Source organism: Cystoisospora suis, assembly GCF_002600585.1.
Source record: "Cystoisospora suis strain Wien I chromosome Unknown contig_755, whole genome shotgun sequence".
In the NCBI taxonomy this organism is placed as follows: domain Eukaryota; phylum Apicomplexa; class Conoidasida; order Eucoccidiorida; family Sarcocystidae; genus Cystoisospora; species Cystoisospora suis.
Window position 1 is genome coordinate 23,340 of NW_027153556.1, and position 13,725 is coordinate 37,064.

At 53.3% G+C, this 13,725-nt stretch overlaps 3 protein-coding genes across 3 annotated transcripts; 1 reads left to right on the plus strand and 2 right to left on the minus strand.

Annotated features, from left to right (window-relative positions):
• Nucleotides 1–1,538: 1,538 nt before the first annotated feature.
• CSUI_001880 (uncharacterized protein) lies at nt 1,539–7,307 on the minus strand. Its single transcript, XM_068062083.1, has 2 exons — nt 6,270–7,307; nt 1,539–5,589 (listed from the first exon to the last, which is right to left on the minus strand). Exons 1-2 carry the CDS (start codon nt 6,379–6,381, stop codon nt 2,738–2,740), a joined length of 2,964 nt encoding a protein of 987 aa, XP_067925942.1. The 5' UTR covers nt 6,382–7,307; the 3' UTR covers nt 1,539–2,737.
• Nucleotides 7,308–7,509: 202 nt separating this feature from the next.
• On the plus strand, nt 7,510–9,511 carry CSUI_001881 (uncharacterized protein). Its single transcript, XM_068062084.1, has one exon. The coding sequence runs from the start codon at nt 8,015–8,017 to the stop codon at nt 9,053–9,055; it is 1,041 nt and encodes a 346-aa protein (XP_067925943.1). The 5' UTR covers nt 7,510–8,014; the 3' UTR covers nt 9,056–9,511.
• Nucleotides 9,512–10,031: 520 nt separating this feature from the next.
• On the minus strand, nt 10,032–13,490 carry CSUI_001882 (axonemal dynein light chain p33; the record flags this gene model as incomplete). The annotated part of the gene is made up of 8 exons (XM_068062085.1): nt 10,032–10,139; nt 10,725–10,773; nt 11,295–11,374; nt 11,732–11,852; nt 12,087–12,144; nt 12,306–12,441; nt 12,850–13,092; nt 13,458–13,490. 8 exons carry the CDS (start codon nt 13,488–13,490, stop codon nt 10,032–10,034), a joined length of 828 nt encoding a protein of 275 aa, XP_067925944.1.
• Nucleotides 13,491–13,725: the final 235 nt, after the last annotated feature.

Here is a 13,725-nt window from a genome sequence, read left to right on the forward strand (position 1 = left end):
CGAGAGGCACACCAGACCCTTTTAGCCGGCGGTCCACGCCTGACAAAACGCGCGACGAAACAAGCAGCGCAGTGTACAGCCTCTCACGCCAGGGCTATTAGCGGCGCGCAACTGCCACCTCACAGCACGCATGACCTATCGCGTGGACGCGCGCCACAGACGTTCATCACTGCCCTATTCGCCGTTTCTTTAAGCCCTTGGAAGAAGAAACAGGTGTCAAGGCGGGCCAGTCGGTGCACTTTCTTGCAAGACTCTGAACGGGTGAGCTCCTTTACGGTCCCAACAAACACGATCGTGAACAAGGCGGACACACTGCTGGAAGAGAGCTGCCTGATCCTCAAAAATAAGCAATCTTTGGACTTGACTATGCTCCTTGTACGGAGGGCTACACAAAGCCATCTTGGCTGTTTTCTCTTTTCTTCTCTCTTCAAAACCTTGGGAGCCTTACTTGGGTGATTGTTGAAGCCAGTACTGTCGGAGGCTGTCTGCGCATTGAGTCTCCGCATTCACTAACAACGAGGACGCTGGGGAAAGCACTGCTGGGCTCTGGTGAGATACGGGCAAATGGCCTCTATCTTTTTCTGAAGTGGCAGTTAGCTATTGCCCCACAGACGTTCATCACTGCCCTATTCGCCGTTTCTCTAAGCGCAAGGTGGATCGTCATCGGTGTCTTGAGTGTTACATGCCACTACCGCCTCGCGCTGACTCTCACTTTCAGTCTCCGGCTTGTGAACAACAGGAGAGCGAATCAAAGTTTCTCGGCCATGCTGTTCCGTCTCCCATAAGTGAAGAGATAGGCTGGCTCTAGGGTATGTGGTGACAACCGTGCTCGCCAGTGTAGTACTGTCGGTCTTTCAACAGTCATGCGCGAAGAAAAACACAGGTACCCGAGTAAACAATTTTCCTTATCCCGAGTTAACCTCGGAGTTCAGAAGTGGTGTCTATGTTTTGGACAATGTACTCCACTTCAAGTGATACTCCCAGGACCGTAAGTACGGAACCTGCTGACTGGATCGCTGTCGGCTTAGCGCCGGTTTACTTGATCTGGACGAATGCTCTCTTGTCTTGTATGCAGAGTTGCGGCTTCTCAATACATTCCTCGATCAAACCGGACTCGGTGCCGAAGTAAACTTGCCACGGAGGCTGTGCACTGGGCACGACTTTCTCAGGCTGGAAAATCGACTCAAAAGCCTTCTCTCTCGTCGTGTATTGTGTGCGGGAGGGGCGGGCAACCCAGTAACTTACCTGCCGGGGAGGCGCTATTCTATCCTCAACGCAAGAGTCAGCGTACGAGCAACTCAGCGCCCGCGAGAAAAGCGGTTGGTGATTGTCTTGCTATTAATCTACTGAACAAAAGCGTTCACGTACGGTATCATGCGTCTGCAGACATCATTCCTCTACTTCTCAAACGGCTGTTTCATCCTCATGATCGCTTCTCAACGGTCCTTTCAACCGCAGGTGGAGGCGTGCATCTCACGAACTCCTGACAAATGCCTTTTTTTCTTTTCATTATTGACTTGCGCAAAAGAAGCCCTGCTGTGTGGACCACCCACCCCGCTTGGTGGTATCGTATGGTTGCTCAAGGGGCGACGTTGCTCTCCAGGTCGAGAATGGACGTCGGCTAAACAAATGTAGAACGGAAAAGGACTCGTCAAGAAAAAACAAAGAGGTGAATTCAGACAGGGCTTACTCATATAGAGAAAACATGCCAGTCATACGGCAAAACACGCTTGACCTACCCCGTGTCTCGGGTGCGCAAGACACCCCAAGATTCAGCATCCACTTGAGGAAGACCTTCCTTCTTCAGGCAACCATCGCGGAAACCTCGGATGGAAATCGAATATGGTACGTATTGCTTGACGACAACCATGACTGCATGCTCACCATATGCATACGCAAGGCTTGAAGAACAACACAATAAATCACACCACTGCCCGTCACCTCTCCCCTACTCCCCTACCTTCTCACCAGCCGCATTGCCGGTGAGCAGATGCCGGACAGAAGCCTCATACAAACACACAAGAACACAATCGAAACGGAATCAAAAAACTGTACTCGAAGTAGGCGCTTGGCCATAAGAGAAGAGAAAAGTCTTGTGCTTGTCCGTTGCATTCCTTACTCGAGAAATTACAATAGCCGCCTCTCTATCTCCCACCGAAGTGCATTTCTGTTGTGAAGCTTCGTGGACTTGAACCCAGTCCCTCGCCAAGACACCTCTGTTGCTTGTATACTGCGCAGTAGATAGAGAAAAAGGTATTCCATGAAGGAACCTTGCCTCTTTCCACCCCGTAGTTCGCTCGCTTCCCAGAGCACCCCCATACCTGCTATGGACCCATCGTCCCTTGCTGAAGAGATGAATAAGAACCGGCGTTCTCAGTGCAATCTCACCGAGTGGACTTTCAAATTCTTAGCCGAGCATTCGCTTCAAAATAGTTTAGGTGGCCCGAGAGTCAAGCGAGCAGTCAGACCCGAAGGACAATGGTTGCCTCCGGATGGGGTGCTCGGTAGGCTACAACCTGTTGCTCTTACGACTACCATTCCTATCTCGTCACTTGACTCGGGGGGATCGATGAACTACGCACCGACGCACGATCAAGGGAAGCGATGGAAATCAGTATCATAGAATTCCAGTTTCCTCCTCAGAAAGTGCTGTCAGGACTGAAACGTAGGTGATACAGAATTCGTGTGAGAACAGCACACACACGGCCATCCGCGACGCATCCATTCTTTCATTCAGTCACTTTGGTGCGGGTCCCCGACCTGCGGCTGTCAGGGCGAGGTAGAGACTCGTCAAGTCCTGTCTCCCCGAGTAGATACTCCCAGGAGCTCTCAGATCTCCTCCCGATCCACCTCCTGCTCCAAAGACAGCAGGACCAGACCTGCTAGCGAGGCCTGCTGCCTCTACAGAACCCAGCCCCCTCCCCCCCCCAGTACCCAGTCCATATGGAGCGTAGTTCATTCCCCCTATATCGGCAGGTCCCCCCCGGAAGTTATGTTCGCCTCCTTGAGGCAAAAGATATGCATTCGGGTCCACGTTACGAGTATCAGGCACATATCCTCCAGGGACTGAAGCCTGATCACCGTACAAACTTCGTAGCTGTTGCTCGTAGGTACTTCTTAACAGTTGGTCGAGAGACGAAGGATCCCCGTCTAAGGCTCCCGACAACTGCTGGTGGAAGAGTTGTACATCCTGTTGTCCGGGGAAAGAAGAAGGAGAAGACGGAGGTAAGAACACCCCGGGGTTCTCACCTGTCCTCACCTCTGACGCCTCCTCGGTCGCTCCCCTGGAAAACATGCCTTTTAGACCTCCCCACATACCCTTAAAGAAACCGCTATTTTGGGTCGCTGGGTGTGTCGTACTTGAGTTTCTGACAGTAGTAGTAGTAGTAGATGGGTAGGTGCCTTGTAGTCCTCCTGGAGCAACACCTCCGCTCTCAGGTTTGCCTGTTCCTCCGCGACTTCTCAAGAAGAAGAGAAGGAACACGCCCCCAAGGGCAGCGGCAGCTCCAAGAATACAACACCCTAAAAAGCGTTCATCATAGTCTCCATCACGAAGGCGCTGCAGTTGTTTCCACAGCCAGAAACGAGTGGAAAAATCATCATAGTTTTTATCGTAGCTGTGCATGCGGTGGGGTGTCCTTACTGCGGCATTCGCATGCGACCCAAACATATACCGAAGCTTCTCCAACCTTGAAGAATCGGCAGGATTCAACAACTTCATTTGCTGTGGCGACAGACATGAAGCAGCCCCTGGCCAGTTCAAATCATCTAAGCTCCTTCTCACAGCCGCTATCAAGAGTCTTTCACGAGCATGCAAGTCGGCCGCCAAAGACACCGTAGAAGATGAAGAAGACACCGAACTAGTCGCTTCCCCCCGCGAGGACCCTCTCCCTAGACTCTGTCTGGAAGCTTTCCCCCAGAGTAAGGTATGAACTCTCCTCCCCAGTCCCCGGTTGTCTTCAAGCTGCTTCCAGAGCTCCACGACACCCGCGGCCATTGAGCCAGGAGAGGAAAGTGTTATCAGCCGACGTTGCTGCTTGTATTGAAGCTGTAGAAGTTGGTCCTGAAGAGGCTTGAAGAGACTTCCTGAAGATACATGATCTTTGGTTAGATCACTGGTTTTAGAGGTCATGCCGGATGTCGTTTCTGCTGATATAGAGGCACGACCAAGTTCATCAAGGAGAATACCTGCTGGATCTGTAGCTTCTGCATTTCCATTGGAGAGGGACGACCGAGTGATAGGTGGTGAGATCGTAGGGACAAAAGGAGCGAGAAGGAACGATGTCCCAGCTGCAATCACTCCGACTAACGTCCGAGGTTCCGCCGCGCCTGCGCCTGCTAGTCTAGCTGTGGGGGAAGCAGTTGAGGTAGGAGAACTGCATGAACCCCCCCGAGCACGACGAGAACGAGAAACGGCAACTTCAGCTAAATCGCCTGAGACCGAAGTCATGAGACAACGCCATTGCTCCAAAGCAGCTTGAAGCAAAGCACCACCGGTGTGTTGAACGCCTGTGAGAGCGGAGGCCCAGTCGCTCTCGAGAGGATCTCTCACATCCCTGTACACATGTGGTGGGCCTGATGCCCTTAGGGAGGCAACAGATGATAGTGATGTGTCTGAGAAGACTCCCTCTGCGCCTCCCCCTGGCGATGAAAAGGAAACTTTAGAGGCATCTAAGAGAACCCGAGGAGACAGGAGAGGAGGCAACTCCAACGGAGGGCGCGCTTTATCGTACGCTAGGGACTCATTGAACTGAAGAGTCCTTGTTGTCGAAAGAAGGTTTAAGTGAAGTAACTGAAGGAGTAGACGATTGTGCTGATATTGAGCACTGGGCCAAGAGGAACGAAAAGTAGTAGAAGCCGACGTGGAGAAGGGTCGGACGTGTGGCTCCTGCATAAAGGACGATGAAGAGGAGGAGGCGATCATATGGTTAAAGGCTTCTCGAGTTGCCGCAGAGCCAGAGAAAAATCTCGAGCCATCCCACCACCTCGAGAGAGAGGAAGAAGGGAAGGGCCCCCCTGTCGAGGGAGCGACGGAGAAAAACGAGGGAGCATTGTAGAAAATGTGAATCTTTTCTGGAGAGAGCTGGGAGAAAAGAGACACTTTGAGAACTTGCTGCAATCGCTCTTCTCTGCCGAGCAATATGAGCGTCGGAAGAAGTGTTGAATACACTTCCTGGAGATCAAGGGACTCAGCACCGGGATAGAACCGTTCCAAAGAGAGCATCAGATGATGTAGCCTGTCCACCACTGCAGGGACTGGAGTGTACAGACACTTCAACTGCTGCTCTCGCTTCAGTTCCGTGAAAAGACGTGACTGTCGGAAACTCCCTGGAGTTCCCGGAGACCCCCTGTTGAAGAAGGATGGAGAAACTTGAGGAGCAGAAAAGACTTGCTGAACATGACTGCACAGACGAAGGAAAAGATACTTGTCTAACACCGGGGAGTCAAGCCCTAGTGCGTGTACACCGCGGGACAGTGACACGTAGAACAGCGCCCGACGAAGCTGAAGGGGAGGACACGCCAGGGCCACGAGGTCGTAGGAATAGCAACAGCAGAGAGGAACCACCGACAAGGGGTTAGACCCGTTAACTGGAAAGACAACACAAAGAGAAGGAAAAGAATGATTTAAGGAGATCCGAGATGAAGACGTGTGTAGCCGTACACATCAAGTGAAGCAATATATCAACGTATACGTATATATATATATATATATACAAAGCTGACTGGCTTCATGGTTGCCGGCCACAATAGGCTACGATCTGTACTATCTCGTTTCACTGGATATAGGCGTGATACGCAACAGATTCTCTACACCGACGTTTTCCTGATGTAACGGCAGGAAAGCAAGAGGAACTTTCCCACGACGAAGGAGTGCCGCCAATCAACTGCCACCGAGACGATTCTTAGCAAACATCCTCGTTGGACATTTCCACCTGAACGGTATTATCTAGTGACCCTCCTATGAGATGAGAGTAGCTACACAGGTATGGTGGCTTCACTGCGCTTGCCAAGGACTTCGCCTATGAACATCCTGCACGCCCCTTTGGAAAAAAAATCTTTTCGGTGCCAGTTGGACAGTCACTACAGGAAAAGAGAAGTCCTCTCCCGTGAAGAATGGTGAGTATAAGAAGTAGCAGTTACTTGAGTGTAATTGTTTAGACGACTTTGTATAGTTTGTGACGGGTCCAATTACCGTAGACAACCTGCAGATACGAAAAGACTCCCGCAACCCGCCCCTGCGCCCGCATATACCCGTACAGGAAACTCACCTGCGGTGTACGTACATCCTGCCCCGCAGAGGAAGAAAAAAAGACGAGGGCGACGACGGAAGAGAGAGAGACGCCACGGCAGCAACAGCCGCCCGAAGGGCATGGCCGCCATGTGGAGGAGAGTGAGGCATCAGGCCAGAACGAGAGGGCACAATAGCAGAAAACCGCGCGTCGAAAGTCCGTACAGAACAGATACACAGGTCTATGAAGCCGCAGTCTTAAGCAACTCTTATCACGCAAGGAAAGGCTCCCCGGAGAGAAATCAGCGAAGGCAGCGGAAGTAAAACAGAGCAAGTAAGGAAGGGGGATCCGTTCTCTGTACCGACTGCATAGTGGGGGCGCTCGAAAAAACTCTCTCATTTACCAAACCCGGCATGAGTTGCCATGCGTGAAACTGTTAGTTACGAAGCGGCCACGTGCTCAGCCCTCCATCATCCCCGATACAGCAATTCAGTCGGAGCAACCTGGCCTTCAGTGACCTAGTTTGTGACCGTGAGAAGAACACACGCAAAGAGAGCGATCTGATTATAAGTCTACCAAAGCACGAGAGGGGAGACACGATTATGAGCGAGTGAAACGACGGACGGGGATGTGACAGCCGACAAAAGCCGTAAATGTGTGCTGCCACCTCCGCTACGACGTAGGGACAAAGCCAGGGACGAAGAGAGAGCACCCGTGCATAAGGAAAAACAGAGGGAAGGGGGAAGAATACTTCAAAGCGATGGCCGCGTTCGGAGAAAAAGACAAACCGAACAGCTGCCACGACATGCGATCTAGAGGATCGCCTGCCACCCGCGACGTCGAGCTGAGGTACCAGAGAACCCCCCAGACGGTCGCGTTCCTGCAATGGAAAATATAGCAAGCACTAGCTGCAAGGGGCGGTAAGAGAAAGAATGTAAAGTTAGGAAGATGTCCCGCGTGTGATCGTGGCAACTAGCGACTGGCTATGCGGAAGTGGAACGCAAAGCGAGCGATGTCTAGCGGGCACCACAACAAGCCTGAGATGCTGACAGCTGACTGTCCACTTGAACAAAATCTACAAAGTTTGATACGAGGGCCCCCATCGAGGGTGTTTGGTCGCTTTTCTTTGTACAAGCACTCGCGTACCAAGCAGCATGTCTGTTCCGCACAAGTTTCTAAGGCTGGGGCATGCATGCAGTCAGCTTGCGAAATTTCGTTGCTACGTTTGCTGCAACACGCCTTAGTGTGTGCGAGCAAGCAAAATGCAGGATACATTCAGAGCTTCTGGCTTTTCGTTATTAGCGCTGGGCGAATTCGCTTCATCACGTAGAAGAGTGCTCGGTTGGATACCTAGCATGCCAACCTTGTGCGTCAACGATCTTCGACACTCGACTTGCAGGTGGTCGCAGTGTATCATGACTTTCTCCGCAAACCCGATAAACTGTTTCGCCTCTTCCGAAGCGTGAGACGTGCTCTGTAGGGCGCTGGCTTGTGCACTCACACTTCGAAGTGGCGCTCCCAGGCGCTGGGTTGATAGTTTGCCGTAACATCAAGCCGGGAGTTCTCCCCTACATTTTTGCGTTCTGGACTTTCCCGTGTCCACGGAGCTCGCTGTGGCGTATGGCGCTGTTTTCCTTCGCAGAGGAAAACACACCATCTGGTTCGCGGGCCAGCGACCACAGTCGTGTGTGAGTTCTCGGGGGCACGAGTGAGAAGCTTACACGCTTGGGACGACCTACCACTTCATAGTCACAGAGGCACTGCAGCCCCCTGGATTTAAAGAAATGCCACGACTTCCCATGTATACTCCGGCTGCCCCTAACACGGCGTCCGGCCTGAGTGCCCTCGGGTTCCTCCGGTTCCGCCCAACTGCCAGGAGACCCAATGTTCACAGTCTTATTTCGTTACCTCTTCGTTCTACTGTTGCTGTCATCACGTCCCCTAATCCGCTAAAGCATTTCGGTGTCTCTCCTGGAGCCAAAGCGGCAGATCATTTACCCGGGACTCCCCCCGTGCCGTATGGGCACCTTTCTGCAGCCGGCTGCTTGGGATCTTCCACACGACAGAATGACTACGGTTTTTCCAGCTCGTCAAGCTGCCGTTCTTTTGAAGTGCCGTCGCTCGGGGGTAGCACACTTGAACAGAGGGACGTGCAGGACAGGCGGGCGCTAGGGAAAAGCGAACCGGGGCTCTGGCTGCTGGCGCGGTGGAGGGTCTGCCGGAGCGGGCCCTCGGGTCAGAACCGAGAAGACGGGCGGGAGCTTGGAGAAGCGCTCTGCCGTATTGGCTCGCGCACGGCCTCACGCTTCGCCCGGCAGAGCTCGTCCCTTCGGGCAGTAAGTGTAAAGCGCCAGCCTGATGACGGTCCGAAGCCGGGAGAGGCCCACTTTCCAGTCTTGTGTGGGGAATCGGAGATGTTGGAGACAGAGGATATCCGCCATTCAGATGGGTTACCTGGTGGTGGACAAAGCTTCGTCCTGTTGCACAGACTCAGTCATGTAGGGTTACCTGTCTTACGTTTTCCGCATGGCTGGAATGCGGGGGAGTCGCAACAGGCGGAAAGAGGGCCTGCGAGAGAAGGCCCCCGGAGTAGGAAAGCAGAAGGTGGCTCTCCAGATCGTCATGTTGACGGTGGCCCGCTCCCGGTTGTAAGTGAAGAGAGCAGTAATGCGGGGCTGGGGTGCAATCCGCAGCAGACTCGGCGGAAGCAACAGTACGCGTCCATCATCGGTAAACAGGGTCTAAGTAAAAAGCAGTGCGGGATTTTTTGGGACTACTACAAGAGAAAATGCAAGAAACGAAGAAGCACAAAAAAGTTCATTTGATTCCTCAGCATCATGTGAACTGATCTCCCAGGTTTTGTAAGAGGCGTAGCACTCTACCGCTTGCCTGTGTTTCAGTGTCCCATGCGCCGCAGAGACTTCCCTGGTAGTTGTCTGTTTGCAGATGGTGCACGCTGCCAGAGGTAGAAAGGAGTCAAAGCGTGAAGAGTCTACTAGTTGCAGGGACAGGGTCCGGGTGGCCGCCCAGTCTTAGTGCCGTTCAGGTGCTCGGTCACCTGAGAAGCGCGCCGCCTCGAAATCTGCGTGTGATAGATCGTTCCTTCTCTACTGAGACCCGTTCACCGAGTGACGAGAAAAGTGGAAGGTGTGCACGCCATGCGCCTGTCCACCTTGCCAAAGAGCCGTGAGGCCAAAACGGCGTTGCTTCGCCTGGCGAACACGTACATCAGCGATACCCCGATAGCGCTACAGCAGTCTACGTCGGACTGGCAAACCCTTGCGCAGGGTCGTGGTACTGGCACTGGTCAGTGGTCATCTATGAGTCGGCTGCGCCATATCAGAAAAAGTCTGTCTTCGATTGCCATCACGCGCAAAACGGCCGGCACTGTTCGGCAGGGCGTCCGGTGCGCCAGCGCAGGTATTCGCCGGTACACTAACAGGGAACAGCAGGACCACTCCTCTGCGGCACAATCCGCCAAATTGTGGAGGACGGACGATATCGCAAAGAGCTTTTGTCCCGCCGGGAGAGCACATGGCCAAGTGTGCCGTAGCTCAAGTAAACTGTGGCCAGTCACGAGTACTGTCGCTTGAGAGCTCATGCCATCTCCGACATACGAAGGCCGGAAAGGTGACAAGGGTGTAAGCGGGAAAACTCAGGGTCTGCGCTTGTTATCGACTGCAAGGGCTAACAACCTTCTTTCCAACAAAAGTGTTAAGTCTGCCCACCCCTTCGTACAGTCGGCTGCGCCGGCGTCCTCGGAAGCCCGAGCACAGGAAAAGACGCCAGCTGGGGCTTTCCTCATTTTTTGGTTTGCTGCTGCTGTCCGCCACCAGCTCGGCCGCTGCTGTTTTGAATGCTCATTAATACGCTCTCTTGAAATGCCAGTTGCTGGTTAAGAAACTCAACCTGAGGCACAGAGACCACACGCATAGACCGAAGCCCGTAGCAAGCTACGCAACCTCAAACAACGGAGTTGGATGCAATGTTGAAGAACCTCTGTTCTGGAGCTACGCGGAGGCTGTGTTTCTAGCTGAAATCAATGGTGTTTTCTGGAGCTCAAGAACCCTGACAGCACCTCCGCAGAGCCGGTAGTTTCACGTGGATGAAGCATGCAACTTTTGAAGCCGCGTCGCTCCACAAGAACAGCGCCTTACGAGGAGTGACGGGCATGCCGACCGGCACTGCGACTTCCTCTAGCTGTGAGAGAACCGAGTTGACCGTCAAAAGAGTGACGTTGCGCGATGCGAACCCTTGGATACAGGTGTCTACGGACAGTGTTCTCCCGGCCTCCACCGTTGCTGGGTCAACAGTCTACGGAGGGCCCCGTCGGGACTAGATTCGGTGGCTGTTCTGAACGTGGATTGCTCCAACTTCCTGGACGCGACCTCTGCTTCTACTGAAGTCTAGGCCTGGGGAAAAATTCCGGGAAGCAATGGGGGGGTTTCCTCCGAGCCTTGATGACCGAAGGTTCCCAGGTAGCCAAGGGCTTACCTCCGCCTGATGCTTCGCGCGCAATGCCTGCAGGCGTGAAGCCTCCTGCCTATCAAAATTTGACGGCACATTTGGAAGACAGCACCGTGGATTCCTACTGGGGTGCAGGAAGAGCTAGCATCCTCAGGGGCAGTGGAAGTTCAAGGCGGAGTATGGAAATATTCTCTCTCTTCAAAATTCTCCTTGGCAGAGGGAGAGCTGAACTAGTATCTTGAGTCGCAAAGGCTACCTGCTCTCTCAGCAGCAAAAGAATGTGCTGTCTACACTGATCAGTATCAGGCCTTGACCCCATGAAACGAATATACCATATCTCACTTGCTGCAGCATGTGCCGTCGCCTATGTCATCCAGAAAGCGTAACCACGACTGGGCGCTTACGATGGCCGTCACGTTCTCAGCTGCTAATCCTCCCAGGTCTCGTCAGCTGCCACACGGGCAGCGCGGTAGAAACAACCCTACTTGGCCCTACTCAATCTACAGCCACTTTCAAAAGTGGTGGTGTTTCGGGAAAAGACCACCCTCAAAGTGCATCACCTAAATGTGTGTCGAGGTGCTGTAAAACGGCACTTACACCTCCAGGGTTTCAGCTTGCCGCCTGAGATTTGCGACCTTGGCCTGAAGGCGTTTATTCTGGGTCTCCAGCTCTGCGATCTGAGTCACACCGAGAAAGCGAACAATTTTCGCAACCCTGGGTTCTTCTGGCAGCTGCCTTGACGGTCGAGAACTCTTCACAATATGGACGAGAGAGACGACTCACAAGCAGATTAGGTTTAAAGTGTAAATGCATAGACACTATGCATTTACACGAGTTCCAGAGACGGGTGTTGTGTGTAAAGTGGAGTAGGTTACACCTTCTTCCACACATGTGTTTCCCCTGTCCGAGATCAAGGTCCACCGCGGATGCAGAAACTTGCAACGGAACAGCCTGACTTCGGTGCTGGCCAGTGCAAAGTGTAGATTGTCTGAGCAGCAAGGGCACGACGAGCCTGCTCTTTCTTCCGCACTGACCTGTTCTTCACGATTTCCAACAGCGAACTCGCTTTGCAGCTGCTTGCGCGCGGAAAAGCTGACACAGGCTTCTGTGAGGGCCTCATACGCCGCAATCGTCATGCGAATCTCCTCTTTCAACCTGACAGAAGCGCAACCGGGTAACGATATTGGACGATGGGGATTCTGTAATTTCGGACCACGAGAAAAAACTCATGCCAAAAGAATCCATATCTCAAGCGATCATGAGCTGAAGCCTGTTGGTGGCCCGTCATGTATGTCGTTCCGCACACTCGCCTATACGGTCCCCGCAGCAAGTAAAAGTACATGCCTCACCTCACTGGACTCAAGACGGTTTGTGTCGCTGCGACCTCACCTGAGCAAGAGAAGCGCCCTCTCGGGGCCTTGTATCGCAATGTGCCGGATAAGCTCGTCTGCAAAATGAATATCAGAACCGGAGGTCGCGTAGCGTTTTCCCGGGGGCGACGATGTCCGCTGTTCAAGTGATACTACCGGTCGGGTCTTTTGCAGAAGTGGATCTCAGCTCGCACCTGATCGTTCTGACGGGATATCGAAGCTAACCTGTCAAACTTACCAAAACACTGCAGAACGAGCTCGTATCGGATGGGGCATATTCCAGTCTCGCTTGCATGACGCCTGATCAGCTCTTCATCGAAGTCCTCCTGGGTCTTCAGGACATCAAGACGGTCGGCTGGAGCCGTGCTGATTGACTGCAAGCAATTACGTACACTCCACGCAAAGGCACTCGCCGTCTGCTGTCTCCAGTTGCCCATGCACCGTGCTATCAGAGAGCCGCAGACTGTGCACCGCAGGCATCTGCTCAGTAGTTACGCAGATTTTCTTGTGCCTCCAGAGGTGATTACAGTTTCGCAGGGCATGTCCGACTGCGCAGCTGCTGTTCAGCAATTGGGCGTCACGCCTTTGTGTAGAGTGCTTTCCATCACCTCTCCGCCTAGAGCACCGGGTACTGCGGCCTGCGGGATTGCCCACGCCGGCCAACAGAAATGGAGGCAGAAAGTGCTGCCCCCGGATTTCCCCCCTCCGCCCCAGGTACCTGGTTTTCTCGGACGAGAAAAAGGTCAAGGCTACCTGCTCCCTTCTTACTTGCCACAGCTTACCTGAGTGAAAAGAGTTTCGTTTTCCACCCAGCGGAGCGGAGGAAAGAGTGTGTTCAATACGACTTCAACAGAGGGACCACCTTGCTGGGCCTCGTTGAAGAGCTTCTCAAGCTGACGTGCGACACTGCTGCCGTCAGCAGGGCCGTCAGCGGTATCGAAGAAAGTTGTCGATCCAGCGTTACGCCATGACTGCGGCCTTACTCCAGGAGGGGCAGGGGTGGCCTCAGGGTGGCAGTACCGGACCTTGCACAAGAGCAACAAGTGTGACCAGCACAAGGCTCTCGCGCTAGGCTCTCTTGGATAACCTTACACTGACAGCCGGGTGTACTACTTGTAGGACCAAACGGATGCTGGTGTCCGGTGTTTGGACAAAGACTCAACCGACCACTCAAATCTGCCCTCACAGCGCCAGTCGCACCCAACCCTAGAATGTGCCAAGCTGGTTGTTTTGGTCCGGCTATTCCAGGCTGATCTTGACAAACACTGGAAAATGCTCGGACTGCCCTAAAGTGACTGTGTAGCTGTCTTATGATTGGCAGTCGTCGACTTAGTCGTTGCCGAGGGAGGAACACCGTTCAAAAAATGTAAGACTGAAAGTGAGAGTATACCAGAGTGGGCCGGGGAGGGCAGTCGTATATCATCCTGTACAGAGCTCTGCTTCAGCTCCGGCCATCTGCGAAGGCTCTCTAATAATCACATGATCGGCATGGAGACCAGCCACCCTGAAGCCGCCTCCCTTTGATCGGTGTCAGCTCCTAGGACGCCTCTTTTTCCAGTCGGCCTGCTCTGCGAGGTCCAGGAACGGGTACTACACTTCTGCGTGTCCCCGTGTGTAGAGAAGGATTTCGTCCCACTTTTGCTTGGAAAGCGAGACCG